The sequence below is a fragment of the Heterocephalus glaber genome, unplaced genomic scaffold (genome assembly GCF_053883595.1).
Source record: "Heterocephalus glaber isolate CG9 unplaced genomic scaffold, H.glaber_assembly_v1.0 deba00001442, whole genome shotgun sequence".
Lineage (NCBI taxonomy): Eukaryota > Metazoa > Chordata > Mammalia > Rodentia > Bathyergidae > Heterocephalus > Heterocephalus glaber.
In genome coordinates this window covers 35,480,273-35,498,599 of record NW_028258296.1, presented here as the reverse complement: position 1 = coordinate 35,498,599, position 18,327 = coordinate 35,480,273, and the positions used below count along the sequence as shown (strand labels likewise).

At 35.1% G+C, this 18,327-nt stretch overlaps 1 protein-coding gene and 1 pseudogene across 2 annotated transcripts in view; both read left to right on the top strand.

The window, feature by feature from the left end:
* Nucleotides 1-3,618, top strand: part of Dbt (dihydrolipoamide branched chain transacylase E2) — a 69,628-nt gene extending 66,010 nt beyond the window's left edge. For both annotated transcript variants that reach the window (XM_004869125.4, XM_087213189.1), the window contains one exon: nucleotides 1,785-3,618. In XM_004869125.4, the coding sequence (XP_004869182.1) occupies nucleotides 1,785-1,952 (168 nt within the window). In that variant the 3' untranslated portion in view covers nucleotides 1,953-3,618. The remainder of the gene's footprint in view (nucleotides 1-1,784) is intronic.
* An 11,466-nt stretch (nucleotides 3,619-15,084) lies between these two features.
* Nucleotides 15,085-15,225, top strand: LOC147827690 (U2 spliceosomal RNA; annotated as a pseudogene).
* The last annotated feature ends 3,102 nt before the right edge of the window (nucleotides 15,226-18,327 follow it).

Genomic DNA, 18,327 nt, shown 5'->3' with positions numbered 1-18,327 from the left:
TTTGTTTTTAAGGCTGAATAATCTATCTATTTATTCATTCACCTGTTGATTAATATTTGAGTTGTTTCCAGTTTTGGCTATTCTGAATAATGCCGCATAAACATTGGTATATAAGTATCTGTTCAGCATTGTATTTCAAATAATCGTTTTACGCAAGATATGAAACATAGTTCTTATAATATCAATCTTTTTCATTTTTTGAGACAAGGTCTCACTATGCTGCTCTGGCTGGTCTTGAAGTCCCAGGCTCAAGCAATCTTCCTGCCTCTGCGTCTTTTGTAGCTAGGAATACAGGAATGTACCACCACACCCAGTTTAGACAATAAATCTTAGTTATGAGTTAATGTAATCTTTTTTGGATAAGAACAAATAGTATTTAATTCATTTCTGATTCTATTTTATCTTCCTTTGCTATTGTGTTTTCACTATAAATCTTAAACTCCTTGCTAAATTGTGTAAGTCATTTAAACTTTGTTATTGCTCAGCCTCAGCTCTCTTTCTTGAGCTGTTAGCTGCGCTTGACACAACTGATCAGTTCTATCTCCTTGGAAACCTTTCTCATGATGACTTGCAAAATGTCTGACTGTATTGATTTTCCTCCTGACTCACTGCCTCTTCCCTCTGAATCTCCCTTGCCCTGCCCTCTATCTCTCCAATTTCTAGACATTGGAGTACCCCAGGGCTCAGTTCTGACTCTTATCATTATCTGCTCCAATCTAGTAGCTTTAGATACCTATCTCCAGACAGAACTTCACTTTTCAACTCCAAACACATATAACCTGCTTGTATGTCTAACAGGCATCTTAAGGAGTCCTTTCCTCTCCAACCTCTCTCTCCCAGCCTACTCATCCTGATGTCTTCCCCCTGCAGTGAATGGCCATTTGGCTCAGACACCTCCATGGCTTTTCCTCTCATTCAGAATCTAAGACACGATAGCTGCAGTGGCTGACCCAGGCTTGCACAGATGCTGTTCCACATGATCAGGGACCCACATCCAGCTGTAAGTGCTGTATCCAGGCCCTGTGGTGATAAGGAAGACACAGAGTAGGACTCAGACACTTCTTAGCAGTTTGACAGAGTGGTTTTTGTCTGTTGAATCTACTAAGAAGTTGGGCTTATATTTTTCTTTTTTTAATAGTTCACTTTTAGTATGTTTTTAAAATATCCCAACATAGATTCAAATTGCTTTTTTGTAAAAGGTCGTTTACCAAAGATAGATTGAGAAGTACTGTCTTCAGTGACTTGACCCCACCCCAACTGTGTTGCTCTGCTTTGGCTGTGACCCCCTCTCCTCCATGGGGAAGAGACTCCCTGCCCTCCACAGCAGCCACTCTGCCTGCTTTGCTGTTCCCCAACACCCCACTCATCCCTACCCTCCATCTCCTCCTTCCCATGTCTATGTGGTGTGTTTCCTCATTGTCTCCATGAGGAGCCTTATATCTTCGTTGTATTAGTTGTCTGTTTCTGTCCAAACCCTGTAAGAGTACCTTGGATATATCATATGCTGATTGAATAATTGTTTAATATTTGAAATCTGAGATGAAATTTAATGTAGGTATGGAAACTGTATAGAGGCCAGGAGATTCCTTCTGGAAAAGTGAAAGCTTCAGGCATGTCCTCTCAAAGGTGGGAGAAGTAGGAGCTAGCATTTTCCAAGGTCATTTTTGGATGCCTACTTGCTGTCTGCCATCGGGAGAAAGGTTGGCCTGATCTTACACCACTCACCAGAGCCTGAGCTTTGAGCAAGTGAAAGCTTACTCTGTGTTTATTTTCCTTATTTCTAGGTCCTTCCTCGATTTAACCAGAAAGGAGAAGTATATAAAGCACAGATAATGAATGTGAGCTGGTCAGCTGACCACAGGATTATTGATGGAGCTACAATGGCACGCTTCTCTAATTTGTGGAAATCCTACCTAGAAAACCCAGCTTTTATGCTTCTAGATCTGAAATGAAGATTAATAAGATATTCTTGAACTTTCTGAATTTCCAAAGAGTATGTAAAACCTAGCTGTGGTGCACATATTCTTATATGTTGTGTTGTAAATTATGTGTATTATATAACTAAGGTTCTAAGGCACAGTATTTATCACTATTCTGTTAGACTTTTTAGAGAAAATGAACAATGGTGGAACAGTTCTCCTGGGACTGTCACATTTCATAACTCAGAGTGTGACTTCTTAACATGGTGCTTTGGTCTTGGTGTAGATAGATTGAAACTGGCAAGAAAACAAAGTTACTGTTACTAAAAATCAGCCATATACCTATAGCTTTTCTTTCTCTTCCTCACTTCCTTCCTTCCTCCCTCTCTTTCTTCCTTCCTTCCTTCTTTTCCCTTTTTTAAAAACTAATCTTTAGTAAAACTTTTATAATTTAATGAGAAAAAGGAATTTTTTTTGAGACAGGGTATGTAGCCCAGGCTGGCCTTGAGTTCACTACATAGCCCAGGCTGCCCTCAGACTCAAAAGAATCCTTGTGCCTCAGCCTCCTGAGTGCAGGGATTACAGACATGTGCCACCACACCAATCTGGGAAAAGGAATTTATATACAAAAATATTTTCCTTTTCCCTACAGTCATGTTAATTGTTGTATAAAATAAGTGCAATTATACTTATCTGTTAAGATACCCAAGGAGTATACTCTTGCTCCTTTTAGAGACTGTGCTCTATAAATGTCTCATTTAAATAAATTTATGTCTTTTAAAAGGGAAAATTGTTCTTAATTATAATGTTATAACCAGTAAGGGTATTAAAAGTATATGTTTAAAATAGATATACTTTTAGAATTTTGGTAATGCTTTGGCATTTTCTTGAGAAAAACTTCACCTTTGGAAACTTCATGTGGGGAAAAGTATTTTAAATGCAGCAGTTACTGACTATTTTAAAGTCAAACTTGCTTTAATTTTCTTGACCTTTTGCTAAAAATAGGATAAGGAAAGGACTAAGGGTTTATTTTATTCTCCATAGTCTGAATAAGAACATGAATAAAAAAGAGAGAAATGTCTAATGGGTAATTATGGACAAAAATTAAATAATAAATTTTATACAGAAATGAAGGCTTTATGTTTGTCTTTTTTTTTAAAGATCACTGTAATCAGAAACAGCATTATGTTGAATTTAACCTGGCATTTAATTTTGAATTCAGATATCTGAGTTGCTTCTAATATTGTCCTATTTAATATGATATGACACAATTAGTTGTCAATGTTCTGTGAGTTTTTTGTTTTTTGGTTTTTTGGGGGGTTTTTTTGGTAGCAGGGATCGAACTTGGGTCCTTGCGCTTAGAGGCAAGTGGCAGAACCACTGAGCTAAATCCCTGGCCCTGTTTTGTGAGTTTTAAAACAAGGTCATTTTGCTGTCTACTTGATTATTTTCTGAAACAATTTTCAAATCAAAGTAATACATGGTGTTATTTTAAGATTTCAGATTATATGAAGAGTTACAAAGTAGCCCCCATAATCATACCACTATTAATATTTTGATGTATGTATCTGTAAACATATTCTTTTTATAAAAATGGGATCATGTATAACTACTGTTTTATAATTTGATTTTTTAAAAATTTATCATTATATTATGGGTAACTTTTATGTCAATAAACAATTTCACTGACTTTGTAATATTCCATTGTACATATTTATTACAGGATAATAAGCATGGTCCTAAGCCTTTGGGTACACAGGTGCCTGTCCTCCTGATCCCTACCTCGATTGGGCTTACAGCCGCATGAAAGAGATTTTAAATACACATAAAAACAAAACTATAATTACACTTCTATGGAGCAAAAGCCAGGGTGCTATGAGCCATCTAATAGAAGTTACTGATCCTGGGAGAATCAGAAAAAAAAATATATATATATATATAATAATTTAATTAATTCCCTGTTGATAGGCACTTGCTAAATTTTATATTATTTCATATTTTAAATTTTTTATTAATACAAAATAATTATATCCACCACAGGGACGTGATACATGTACATAACATATTAATTCTTTTTTGATACACTTCTTCCCCCCCCCCATCTCTTGGTCCCCTTCTCATTTGCAAAACATCTGTCTGTGTTTCTGGTGATTTCTTACATTTTGCTCTTTTATTTATACCTTGTTTCTCATAGAAGAAAAACCATGTGATGTTTAACTTCTGTCTGATTTATTTCACTTAACACTGTGGTTTTAGATACATCTATTTTCCTATAAATGACTCAAATTTATCTTTTTATACTAGAATAGTACTCCATTGTGTATAAAAACCATGGTTTTTTAAAATTAATTTTATCAATACATTTTAGGTATACAATATAATTCATCATTGGAAATTTGTACCTTTAATTAATCTATCTTGGTTCTTATTTTTTCCCCATTCCCCTGCCCTCCCTTTAACCCCTCCACCCCTCCCTATTTACAAAGAATTTGTTTCCATTTTTTCATTTTCTCATATTCCATTCCTTTCTTTCCTTTCTCCTACCCCTCCCACTTCACCTTCCCCATTTCTTCCTATTTCACCTTATCTATTAAACCTTTTAGTTCTTATTTACACTTTCAGTTTCTTATACCAGAGAAACTATTCAGTATTTACACATGTGTCCTGTTTATTTCACTTAAGAGTATAACCTCTATGTGCATCCATTTATCTGTAAATTCCTCTGGTCTCACTTTTTATGGCTGAGTAGTGCTCCATTTTATTTAAAAACCACATTTTCTTTATCCAGACTCTAGTTGGGCAGTTGGGCTGTTTCCAAGTTTTAGCTATTACAAACTGGCCCACTAGGAACATGGGTGCACATATATCACTGTGGTATGATTCTTTTAATTCTTTGGGAAGATACCCAGCAGGAGAATATCTAGGTCAAATGCAACTTCCAATCCTAGTTCTTTGAGGTATCTCCATACTGATTTCCACAGTGGTTGCATGAGTGGACACTTCCACCAACAGTGGAGAAGAATTCCTTTATCTCCACAACCCCGCCAGCATTTGTTATTGATTGATTTCTTGATAGCAGCCTTGATCAAAAAAAATCTACACCTAGGCGTATAATTCTTAAGATTCCAGAAACCCAACAGAAGAACAAATTATACAAGCAGTGAGAGAAAAGAAACAAATCACATACAAAGGAAAGCCCATCAGAATCACAGCAGACTTCTCAATGCAAACCCTGAAGGCAAGAAGAGCTTGGAGTGACATATTCCAAACCCTAAAGGAAAACAGCCTCCAACCCAGATTGATGTACCCTGCAAAACTATCTTTCAAAATTGATGGAGAAATAAGATCCTTTCATGACAAAGAGCACCTTAGGAACTTCATTAATACCAAAACCAGCACTCCACAAAGTTTTAGATAATATCCTACGAAAAGACAATGAGGATCACAACCCCAGGTAGCACAGCAGAATGAATCCATCAGGAGCAATGAAAAATTAAATGTAAAGGGGGAGAATCCAACAACAAAAAAAGTCATGACAATGATAAGTCAATACGTATCAGTTGTAACCATCAATGTTAATGGTCTCAATTCACCAATCAAAAGAAATAGACTGGCAGAATGGATCAAGAAGCAAAATGCAACAATATGCTGCATACAAGAAACACTTAATACAAAAAAAACTTATAGATTGTAAGTTAAAGGGTGGAAAACAATATTCCATGTGATGGGAAACTGAAAAAAGCAGGAGTAGCTATCCTCTTTGCAGATCAAGTAGATTTCAAACCAACACTGATTAAGAGAGACAAAGAAGGATACTACATCCTTGTCAAGGGAACAATCGAACAGGAAGAGATGACAGTCATAAATATCTATGCATCAAACACTAGTGCACCCAATTATATAAAACAAATACTAAAGGACATGAAGTCATATATGCACTAATACAATAGTAGTGGGGGATCTCAATACTCCATTGTCACACATAGATAGATCAACTAGACTAAAAATAAGAAATACTAGAACTCAATCGAACTCTTGAACAAATGAACTTAACAGATGTTTACAGAGTGTTTCACCCCACAAAATCAGAATATACATTCTTTTCAGGTGCACGTGGGTCATTCTCCAAAATGGACCACATACTTACTCATAGAACATGTTTAAATAAGTGCAAAGAAATTGAAGTTATCCCCTTTATAGTATCAGACCAAAGTGAAATGAAATTGGAGATCAATAGCAAAAGAAACCACAAAAATTTCATAATCACGTGGAAACTGAACAACACACTTTTGAATAACCAATGGGTCAAAGAGGAAATTAAAGAAGAAATCAGACAGTTTCTTCAATTAAATGACAATGACAATACAACATATCAGAATCTATGGGACACAATGAAAGCAGACTTATGAGGGAAAGTCATAGCAGGGAATACTCATATTAGGAAAACAAAGTGAGCCTAATTAAACAACCTGATGCTGAACCTCAAGCTTCTAGAAAAAGAAGAGCAGAACAATCCCAAAGCTCATACAAGGGAGGAAATTATAAAGATCAGAGCAGAAATCAATTCAATGGCGACTAAGAGAGCAATACAAAAAATTAATGAAGCCAATAGTTGGTTCTTCGAAAGAATCAACAAAATTGACAAACCCTTAGCCAACCTTATCAGAAAAAGGAAAGAAAAGGCCCAAATTCATGCAATTAGGAATAAAAAGGGTGAAATTACAAAAGACCCAGCAGAAATCCAGAGGATCATCAATACCTACTTCCAGAACCTATACGCCAATGAGATGGAAAACACAGAAGAAATGGACAGAGTCCTAGATACATATGAATTACCAAAGTTGAGTGAAGAAGACCTAAAAATTCTAAAGCACCCAATATCAACCAATGCAAATGAAAACATATTTAAAAACTTACCAACTAAGAAAAGCCCAGGTCCTGATGGCTTCACTGCTGAATTCTATAAGACATTTAGAGAGGAACTACTGCCACTACTGTTTAAACTCTTCAATGAAATTGAAAGGGAAGCAATACTCCCAAATTCATTCCTGGAAGCAAGCATGGCCTTGATCCCCAAAGCAGAGAAAGACCCAACCGAAAAAGAGAACTAAAGCCAATCTCACTAATGAACGTAGATGCAAAAATCCTTAATAAGATACTGGCAAATAGAATGCAGAAGATCATCAAGAAGATCATACACCCTGACCAAGTGGGATTCATCCCAAGGATCAAGGGACGGTTTAACATATGCAAATCAATCAATGTAATACACTATATCAATAGAGCCAAGGACAAAAACCATATGATTATCTCCATAGCTGCAGAGAAAGTATTTGACAAAATCCAACACACATTTATGATAAAATAAAAACCCTACAAAATTTGGAATAGATGGTCTCTACCTCAATCTGATAAAAGCCATCTATGAAAAACCAACAGCCAATATCATACTAAATGGTCAAAAACTGAAATCCTTCACACTAATAACAGAAACAAGACAAGGATGTCCCCTATCACCACTCTTGTCCAATATATCTTGGAAACATTATCCACAGCAATTAAACAAGAGAAAGAAATAAAGATAGGAAATGAATAAGTCAAATTATCATTATTTGCAGATGACATGATACTCTATGTAGAAGACCTCAAGAATTTCACCAAAAGTCTTCTAGACTTAATAACTAAATTCAGTAGAGTAGCTGGATACAAGGTCAACACACAAAAATCAATAACTTTCCTCTACATGAACAATAGACTCATTGAGACAGAAATAGGGCAAACAATTACTTTCACACTAGCATCCAAAAAACTGAAATACCTAGGAATCAACCTAATGAAAGAAATCAAAGACCTCTTCTCTGAAAACTATAGCACTCTGAAGAGAGATTGAAGAGGATATCAGAAAATGGACAGACATCCCCTGCTCCTGGCTGGGAAGGATCAATATAGTGAAAATGGCCATACTTCCAAAACTGCTATATAGATTCAATACAATACCAATTGAAATTCCAGCAGCATACTTCATGGACCTTGAGAAAACAATCCAAAAATTCATTTGGAACAAGAAGAGACCCAGAATAGCAAAAGCAATTCTAGGCAACAGAGACATGGCAGGGGGTATCACAATTCCCAACTTGAAACTATACTACAAAGCTACTGTGATAAAAACAGCATGGTACTGGCAAAGAAACAGACCTGAGGACCAGTGGAACAGATTGGAAGATGCCAAAACAACTGCAGACACACTCAGTCATCTCATCTTTGATAAAGGAGCCAAACACCCTCACTGGAGGAAAGATAGCCTCTTTAATAAATGGTGCTGGAGAAGTAGGGTTTCTGCTTGACAAAGATTAAAACTAGACCTATATCTCTCACCATGCACTAAACTAAAATTGAAATGGATTAAAGGCTAAATATTAAAATAGAAATGCTGAATAGCCTGGTACAGAGGTTACATAGAACTCTTGAAGACATTGGTGGAGGAAAAGATTTTATGAACAAAACCTCAGTTGCCCGTGAACTAGCACAAACAATCAACAAGTGGGATCTCTTCTTATTAAAAAGCTTTTGCACAGCAAGAGAAACCACCAGCAGTGTGAAGAGACAACCCACAATGTGGGAAAAATTTTTCACCTGCTGTTCCTCAGACAAAGGTCTACTATCTCGAATCTATAAAGAACTTAAAAAATTCAGACCTCTCTAATTTAAAGACCCAGTCCAAAAATAGCCACCTGAAATGAATAGACATTTCTCAGACAAAGAAGTAGAAGTAGCAAATAGACAAATGAAAAAGTGTTCAACATCACTGGTCATTCGAGAGATGCAAATGAAAACAACACTGAGATTCCACCTCACTACAGAAAGAATGGCTGCTATCATGAAATCAACCAATAACAAATGCTGGCAGGGCTGTGGGGAAAGAGGAACCCTGCTCCACTGCTGGTGGGAGTGTAGACTGGTGCAACCACTATGGAAGTCAGTATGGAGATATCTCAAAGAACTAGGACTGGAAGTCCCATTTGACCCAGCTATTCCCCTGCTGGGTATCTTCCCAAAGAATTAAAAGAATCATACCACAGTGATATATGTGTACCCATGTTCATAGCAGCACAATTTGTAATAGCTAAAACTTGGAAGCAGCCCAATTACCCATCAACTTGGTACTGAATAAAGAAAATGTGGTTTTTAAAATATAAAATGGAGTGTACTATTCGGCCCTCAAAAATGAGAAATTAGAGACATTTATAGCTAAATTGATGCACATTGAGGTGATACTCTTAAGTGAAATAAACAAGACACACATGTGTAAATACCAAATAGTTTCTCTAGTGTGAGAAACTGAATGTATAAATAAGAACTAAAAGGTATAATAGATAATATGAAATAGGAAGAAAAGGGGCAAAGAGGAAGGGGAAGTGGGAGGGGTAAGGAAAAGGAAAGAAGGGAATGTAATTAATATGAGAAAATGGAAAAATGGAAACAAAATCTTTATAAATAGGGATGGAGGTGTTGAAGGGAGGGCAGGGGAAGGGGGAAAAATAAGAACCAAGAGAGATTATGTAAAGGTGCAAATTTCCAATGATGAATGTCATTATATTGTGTACCTAAAATGTAGCAATGACTAGCATGAATAACTGATAATGTGAAATAGGAAGAAAAGGTCCAAAGGGGCAGGGGAAGTGGGAGGGCAGGGGAAAGGAAAGAAGGGAAAGGAAAAATGATAAGAAATGGGAAAAAATGGAAACAAAGTCTTTGTAAATAGGGAAGGGTGGAAGGGGTGAAGGGAGGGCGAGGAATGGGGAAAAAAATAAGAACCAAGATACATCATGTAAAGGTATAAGTTCCCAATGATGAATGTCATTATATTGTATACCTAAAATGTACCAATAAAATAAAATTTAAAAAAAAGAGTTTTACCTAACCTCTCTTACATTGATACTGAAGTTTACTATTTTAAAAAACTTGAGCAAGAGAAATACAAGGGTTACAGTTGTATTGCATCAAAATGAACATCAATTTTCTGATTTTTAGGGAGTGCTAGGGGTGGAAGCCAGGACCTCATGTGTTAGATAAGTGCTCTTCCATTGAAGGATTCCACGTCCCCAACCTGAATTTTCTGATTCTTATGACTGTCATACAGTTATGCAAAAGAAAATAATGTTCTTTTTAAGAATGCACTCTAAATTGTTTGGGGTTACTAGATATATGACCGGGGGAAAAAAATCCCTTTGTATTGTACTCAGGACTTTTCTTTAAGTTTGTTTGTTTGTTTTTTTAAATTTTATTTTACTGGCACATTTTAGGTATACAATATAATGACATTCATCATTGGAAATTTGTACCTTTACATAATCTCTCTTGGTTCTTATTTTTCCCCCTTCCCCTGCCCTCCCTTCAACCCCTCCACCCCTCCCTATCTACAAAGACTTTGTTTCCATTTTTTCATTTTCTCATATTAATTCCATTCCTTTCTTCCCTTACCCCTCCCATTTCCCCTTCCTCTTTGCCCCTTTTCTTCCTATTTCATATTATCCATTATACCTTTTAGTCCTTAGTTACACTTTCAGTTTCTCACACTAGAGAAACTATTCAGTATTTAAATATGTGTGTCCTGTTTATTTCACTTAAGAGTATCACCTCAATGTGCATCCATTTAGCTATAAATGTCTCTAATTTCTCATTTTTGATGGCTGAGTAGTACTCCATTCTATTAAAAAAAAAAACCCACATTTTCTTTATCCAGTCTCCAGTTGATGAGCATTTGGGCTGCTTCCAAGTTTTAGCTATTACAAATTGTGCTGCTATGAACATGGGTACACATATATCACTGTGGTATGATTCTTTTAATTCTTTGGGGAAGGTACCCAGCAGGCAAATACCTGGGTCAAATGGGACTTCCAGTCCTAGTTCTTTGAGGTATCTCCATACTGATTTCCACAGTGGTTGAAGATAAAGGTTTCTGTAAAGATATAGGTCTAGTTTTAATGTTTGGCAAGTTGAAACCCTATTTTTCTAGCACCATTTATTAAAGAGGCTATCTTTCCTCCAGTGAGGGTGTTTGGCTCTTTGCCAAAGATGAGGTGGCTGAGTGTGTCTGGGGTTGTTTCTGCATCTTCTAATCTGTTCCACTGGTCCTCAGGTCTGTTTCTTTGCCAGTCCCATGCTGTTTTTATCACAGTAGCTTTGTAGTATAGTTTCAAGTTGGGGGTCGTGTTACCCCCTACCTTGTCTTTATTGCCTAGAATTGCTTTTGCTATTCTAGGTCTCTTGTTTGAAATGAATTTTTGGATTGTTTTCTCAAAGTCTGTGAAGTATGCTGTTGGAATTTCAATTAGTATTGCATTGAATCTATGTAGCATTTTTGGAAGTATGGCCATTTTCACTATGTTGGTTCTTCCTACCCAGGAGGAAGGGATGTCTTTCCATTTTCTGATATCATCTTCAATCTCTCTTTTCAGAGTGCTATAGTTTTCAGAGTAGAGATCTTTGATTTCTTTCGTTAGGTTGATTCCTAGGTATTTCAGTTTTTTTGGATGCTATTGTGAAAGAAATTGTTTGCCCCATTTCTCTCAGCGAGTCTGTTATTCATGTACAGGAAAGCTATTGATTTTTGTGTATTGACCTCCTATCCAGCTACTTTACTGAATTTGGTTATTAAGTCTAGAAGACATTTGATGGAGTTCTTCGGGGTCTTCTATATTATCATGTCATCTGCAAAGAGCAACAGTTTGACTTCTTCATTCCCTATCTTTTTTCCTTTTATTTCTTTTTTTTATCTGGTTGCTGTGCCTAATGTTTCCAAACCTATATTGAACAGGAGTGGTTTTAGTGGACATCCTTGTCTTTTTCCTGATTTTAGTGAATACCACGTTTTCTGTATCCATTTACCACTTGATACACATGTAGGCCACTTCCAAAGTTTAGCTATTATAACTTTTGCTGTAATAAACATGGATATGCATGTATCACTGTAATATGATGTCTTTATATCTTTTGGGAAGATACATAGAAGGAAACAGGTGGAGTGAATGGAATTTCTATTTTAGTTTTTTGAGGAACCTCCATTTTGATAGTGCTTGTACTAGTTTACATTCCCACCAATGTAAAAGGGTTCCTTTAACCCATAGCCTTGCCAGCATTTGTTATTATTTGCTTTCTTAATGATAGTCATTCTTTCTGGAGTAAAGTGGAATCTTACTGTTTTAATTTGAATTGCTGTAATGGCCAGAGGTGTTGAACATTTTAAAAAATGTATTTATGGGTCATTTGTACTTCTGAAAAGTATCTGTTTATTTCAGTTGCCCATTTTTCAATTGAGTCTTTTGTGTGAGGGCCTTAATTTTTTTTTAGTTCTTTAAATATTGTAGATATTTGTCCTCTGTCAGAGCAGTAGCAAACAAAAAATTTTCCCTCTATGTTTGTTGTCTCTTTACTCTGTTGGTTTTTTCCTTTGCTGTACAGAAACTTTTTGTTGATATTTGATGTTATTTCATGTACAATTGCAGTTCTATATAGAAAGTCCGTGCCTGCACCTGTCTTCAAGAGTTTTATCTATTTTATCTTCCAATCGATTAAGTGTTTCTGTTTTAATATTTAAATCTTTGATTCATTTTGATTTTAGTTTGGTACATGGTGATAGATGTGGATCTAGAGTCAATCTTCTGAATGTGAATAGCCAGTTTTCCCAGCACTATTTGTTAAACAGGCTATCTTTTCTCCAGTGTTATATTTGGCCCCTTTGTCAAAGATTAGATAGGCACATTAAATGTGACTGGGTTTTTTTCTGCATTCTCTATTCTGTTCCATTGATCCATGTCTTTGTGTCAGTACTATGCTGTTTTTATCACTGTAGTTTTGTAGTATAACTTGAAATACAGAACTATTATTTTTCCTGCTTTGCTCTTATTGCCCAGGATTGCTTTTGCTATTCTGGGTCTCTTCTGGTTCCCCCATAAATTTCAAGATTGTTTTCACTAGTCGTCCAATAGGTACTTGTTGGTATTTTGATTGAGGTTGCAATTAAATCAGTATATCCATTTTTGAAAGTATGGCCATTTTAACAACACTGGTTCTGCCTATCCAGGAACAGGGCATATCTTTCCATTTTCTGATGTCTTTCTCAATCTCCTTTTTTCACAGTACTAATGTTTTCGTTGTAGAGGCCTTTCACTTCCTTGGTTAGGTAAATTCCTGGAATTTAATCTTTCTTGATACTGTTCTGAAAGGTATTGTTTTCCTAATTTCTTTCTCAGTGAGTTCATTATTTTTGTACAGGAATGCTATTAATTTTTGTGTGTGTTGATTTTCTATCCTGCTATATTGTTGAATTTGGTTACTCCAGGAATCTTTTGGTGAAGTTTTTGGAGGGGCATGTTCTTCTACATAGAGAATCATGTCATCTGCAAATAATGATAATTTGACTTCTTTTCCTCTTATATGTAACTCTCTATTTCTTTCTCTTACCTGATTGCTCTGGCTATGTTTCAAGTACTATACTGAACAGGAGTGGTGGTAGTGGACATCCTGGTCTTGCTCTTGATTTCAGAGGGAAAGATTTCCACATTTTGCCACTTAATCTGTTGTTGGCAGTAGTTTGTCATAAATGTCTTGCAACAAATTGTGATGAAGTCCTATAACTATTCAAAGTGGTTTTTTTTTTTTATCATGAATGGATATTGGATTTTGTCAAAGGCTTTTTCTGCATCTTTGAGATGATCATGTGACTTTTGTCCTTGCTTCTTTTTAGGTGGTATATTACATTTATTGATTTGTGTATGTTGAACCATCTTTGCATTTTTGTTCATGATTGGTCATTTTTGATTATTTATTGCCAGTGATTATCCTGTTTGCCAGTGTCTTACTCAGGATTTTTGTGTCTGTATGCATAAAAGAAATTGGCCTGTAGTATTCTTTTTCAGTTGGGTCTTTGTCTAGTTTTGGAATCAGGGTAATGCTGGCTTCTGGCAATAACTTTGGGAGTATTCCTGCCCTTTCAATTTCATTAGAGAGTTTGAAGAATATTGGCATTAGATCTTTGAAGTTCTTATAGAATTCAGTGGTAAATCCATCAAGTTCTGGGCTTTTCTTAGTTGGTAGGTTTTCTTTATTACTACTTCCATTTTATTTTATTGGATTATTCAAAGCTTTTATGTCTGCTTGGTTAAGATTTGGTAATTCATATGTATCTAGGAATCCATCCAATTCTTCTGGATTCTCCATTTTATTGGAGTATAGGTTTTTGAAGTAGTGACTAATAATTTTCTGGATTTCAGCAGTATTCACTGTGATTTCACCTTTTTCATTTCTAGTTACTTTGATATGGGTCTTTCCATTTTTGAGTAAAATTGGCTAAGGGTTTATCATTTTGAATAATGAGAGATTCCATTCACTGTTTCTTAGTATTGTTTTTTAGTCTCAATATCATTAACTTCTGCTCTGATATTTATAATTTCCTTCCTTCTACTAGCTTTGGATTGTTTTTGTTTTTCTAGGACCTTGAGTTGCATCATTAGGTTACTTATATGGGCTTGCTCTATTTTTCTAATGTGGGCATTCACAACAATAAACTTCCTTCTTAGGACTGCTTTCATTTTTTCCCATAAGTTCTGGTATATTGTGCTGTCATTATCATTTGACCCTAGGTACTATCTAATTTCTTCCTTGATTTCTTCCATGACCCAGTGATTATTCAAGAGTGTATTGTTAAATCTTCATATGTTTGCATAATTTCTGTGGATTTTTTGCCATTGAGTTCTAGTTTCATTGCATTATAATCTGGCTATATGATGGGATAATTTCAATTCTTTTGTATTTATTTAAGAATGTTTATGGGCTAGTATATGGTCTATTCTGGAGAAAGTTCATGTGTTATTGAGGAGAATGTGTGTTCAGTGTTGAGTGGATCATTCTGTAGATATCTATTAAGTCCATTTGTTTGAAGGTCTGGTTCAGCTCTGATGTTTCTTTGTTGATTTTTGTTTATTTCATCTATGTGTGATAGTGGGGTATTGAGGTCCTCCACTATAATTGTGTTGATGTTTAACTGATCTTTTGTGTCCATATATATATTTGGCTATATTTATATATATTTTGTTGTTGTTGTTGTTTGTTTTTGTTTTCTCTTCCTGCTGAATTGTTTCCTTAACCAATATGTAGTGACCTTCTTATTGCTTCTCGGCCTTTTGGCTAAGATCAAGTGTAGTAGTGAACTTCTTCGCCTCTTCTGATCAGTTTGGTTTTAAGGTCCACTTTGTCTGAAAGTAGGATGTTCTTGTCTATTTTCAGATTTCCATCACATGGAATATTGGTTTTCATCCTTTGATTTTTGGTCTATGAATTTCTTTTATGGTTACACGTATTTCTTATATACAGCATACTACAGGATTTTCCTTCTTGCTCTATTCTGTCAATCTGTATTTTTGATTTGGGAAATTGAAACCATTCACATTGAGAGGTATTACTGAAAAGTTTTATTTCAGTCATTGCTTTATTTTCCTATTGCTGATTCTGTTTTTTCCCCTTCTGATTAACTGCTCACCCTACCTAGTGTATTCATTCCAGTTGATCTTTTGCATTGTTGGCTTCATTGTCTCTTTCTAGGATATGCTTGAGACTTTTGGGAGTGCTGGTTTTGTGATTATAAATTTCTTAAGGTGCTCTTTCACAGAAACATCTTATTTCTCCATAAATTTTGAATGATAGTTTTGCAGTATATATCAGTCTGGGTGGGAAGGTGGTTTCTTTTAGTGCTTGAAACACTTCACTCCAAGGTCTCATAGCATTTGAAGTTTGTGTGGAGAAATCTGTTGTGATTCTAATAGATTTATCTTTGAAGGTTATATATTGTTATTGTCTAACAGCTTTTGAGATTCTGTTCTTGTGTTGGACATCTGGGATTTTGACAGTGATGTGTTGTGGAGTTCTTTTCTGACTTTGGCTATTTGGGATTCTCTATGCCTCACTTATCTGTATGTTAATTTCTTTCACTATATCTGGGGAATTTTCTGCTGTTAGTTCTATAAACACATTTTATACCATTTTTGCTGCTTTTTAATTTTTAATTAATCTCACATTGGTCTTTTTGCATTGTCTAGCACTTGTTGGATCCATTTTCCATGTACTTTTGTTGGGTTTTTTCCATTAAGTTTATTGATACATTTTAGATAAAAAATAGTTACATTCATCATTGGGATCTTGTACTTTTATGTGATTTATCTTGGTTCTTATTTTTTTCCCCTTTCCCTGCCCTCCCTTCACCCCCTCCACCCTTCTCTATTTGCAAAGTCTTTGTTTCCATTTTTTTCCTTTTCTCATATTTTTTCTTTTCCCTTCTTTCCTTTCTCCTACCCCTCCCACTTCCCCTACTGCTTTATATCTTTTCTTCCTATTACACAATATCAATTATACATTTTTAAAATTATAATATCAAAATTTAGAGGACATTGCTACAGATTTTACAAAATTTAAAAAGATATAGAAAGCGTATTACAAAAATCCTTTTCAAAATAAATTTGACAACTTCTAAGAAGTACCTAGGAAGATAAGTTAATGAAACTGACTCTGGAGGAAATATAAAATTTGAATAGCACCTATTAAAAAAAGTATATTCCTAGTTTGAAAACCTACCCATATGACAACAACAGGCTCATATACATTTTACCTGATGAATTATATCAAACATTTAAAGCAGAAAAAAGAAGGAACACTTCTTCCCTCATTTTAGGAACTCAACATTCGTGCTAATACTAAAACTGGATAAAGATAATAGAAGAAAAAGTATGAACATAGATAAAAATTTGTTTAACAAAAAAAACTATTAGAAGTCAGATCTGGCAGTATGTGGAAAGTGGTTTTATTATAGGGATGGCAGTGTTGATTCAGCATTGGAAGATCCACCCCCAGAAGTCATCATTTTAACAGAGGAAAGGAAAAACCCATGTGATCCTGTCCGTAGTTGCAGAAAAAGTATTGGACTAAATTCTACAGCTGTTCATGGTAAAAGCTACCAGGAGACTAGAAGTAGAACAGAAACTTCTCAATGGATAAGACATGTACTCCATACTTCAGCAAAAACACCTTATATGAATGGAAAAGATACAGTGCTTTCTCCCTAAGGTGGAGGACAAGGACAGATATGACTACTCTTCATCTGTCCATTAAACTTTGAAACATAGGCCCACATCAAAATAGTCTGGCAATTAAAAGAAACAATTAGCATAGGATTGGCAAGGTAGAAGTAAAATCTTTATATGTAGATGAAATGATCATCTACAGAGAAAATACTAAGCAATCTCTAGGAGCCCCTAGAACTTGTATTTGAATTTAGCGGGATTAGAAAACACAAGGTATATATAAAAATTCAGGCCTATGTATACTTGCTATAAATGAAGAATTGGATATTGAAATTTAAAAGTTTGTAGGAGTACAAAGGACCTAGAAAAGTAAAAAGAAAAAAGGATTTAAAAAAAACAGTGTTGGAAGACATTTATTACCTAATATTTTTGGTACTGGGGATCAAACTCAGGACCACTTGTGAGGCAGGCAGCAGAACCACTGAGCTAAATCCCCAGCCCTTATTACCTAATTTTAAGACTTCCTCTAAAGCTATAGTAATCAAGGCAGTGTTGGTGTAAGGGAAGACACATAGATCATTGGAATAAAACAGAAAATCTGGAAATAGAACCACACATATATGGTCCACTGAGTTTTGAAAGATTATTTAACATTAATATTTTATACAACATAAACTCAACTTAAGAGCACAGGAAAAGATAGTGTTTTCAGTAAATGGTACTAGAACACCTGTTATCTGTATGTAAAAAATTAACCTCAACCCTTTATGTCCATATATAAAGATAACTTGAAAGGATCTATGAACCTAAATATGAAAGACTAAAACTATAAAACTTTAAGAAGAAATTATAAGGGAAAATGTTCATGAATCTAGGGTAGGCAAGAATTTCCTAGGATACAAAAAACATGATGTATAAAAGAACAAAATTGATAAATGAGATTCCATCAAAATTTAGAACTTTAAATGACATCGTTAAGAAAATGAAAAGTAGTCCTTAAACAGACCAAATTTATAATACATATAACCTATGGCCAGAATATATAAAGAACTCTTACAGCTCATTAATAGACAACCCAATTAAAAAGTAGACACAAGAAGATGATGAATAGCCAGTACAGCACAAGGAAAGGTGTGCAACACTAGAATCAGAAAAATACTAATCAGTGCAATAACAAGATTGAGTTATACACTCATTAGGGCCATGAAATTAAAAGTTTTAAAAGAACAAATGTCAGCTTAGGTATGAACCAGTTAGAACTTTCTAATACTGCTAATGTGAATGTAAAATGATAAAACCATTTTTGGAAAATAATATAGAAATTCCTTGTATTACTG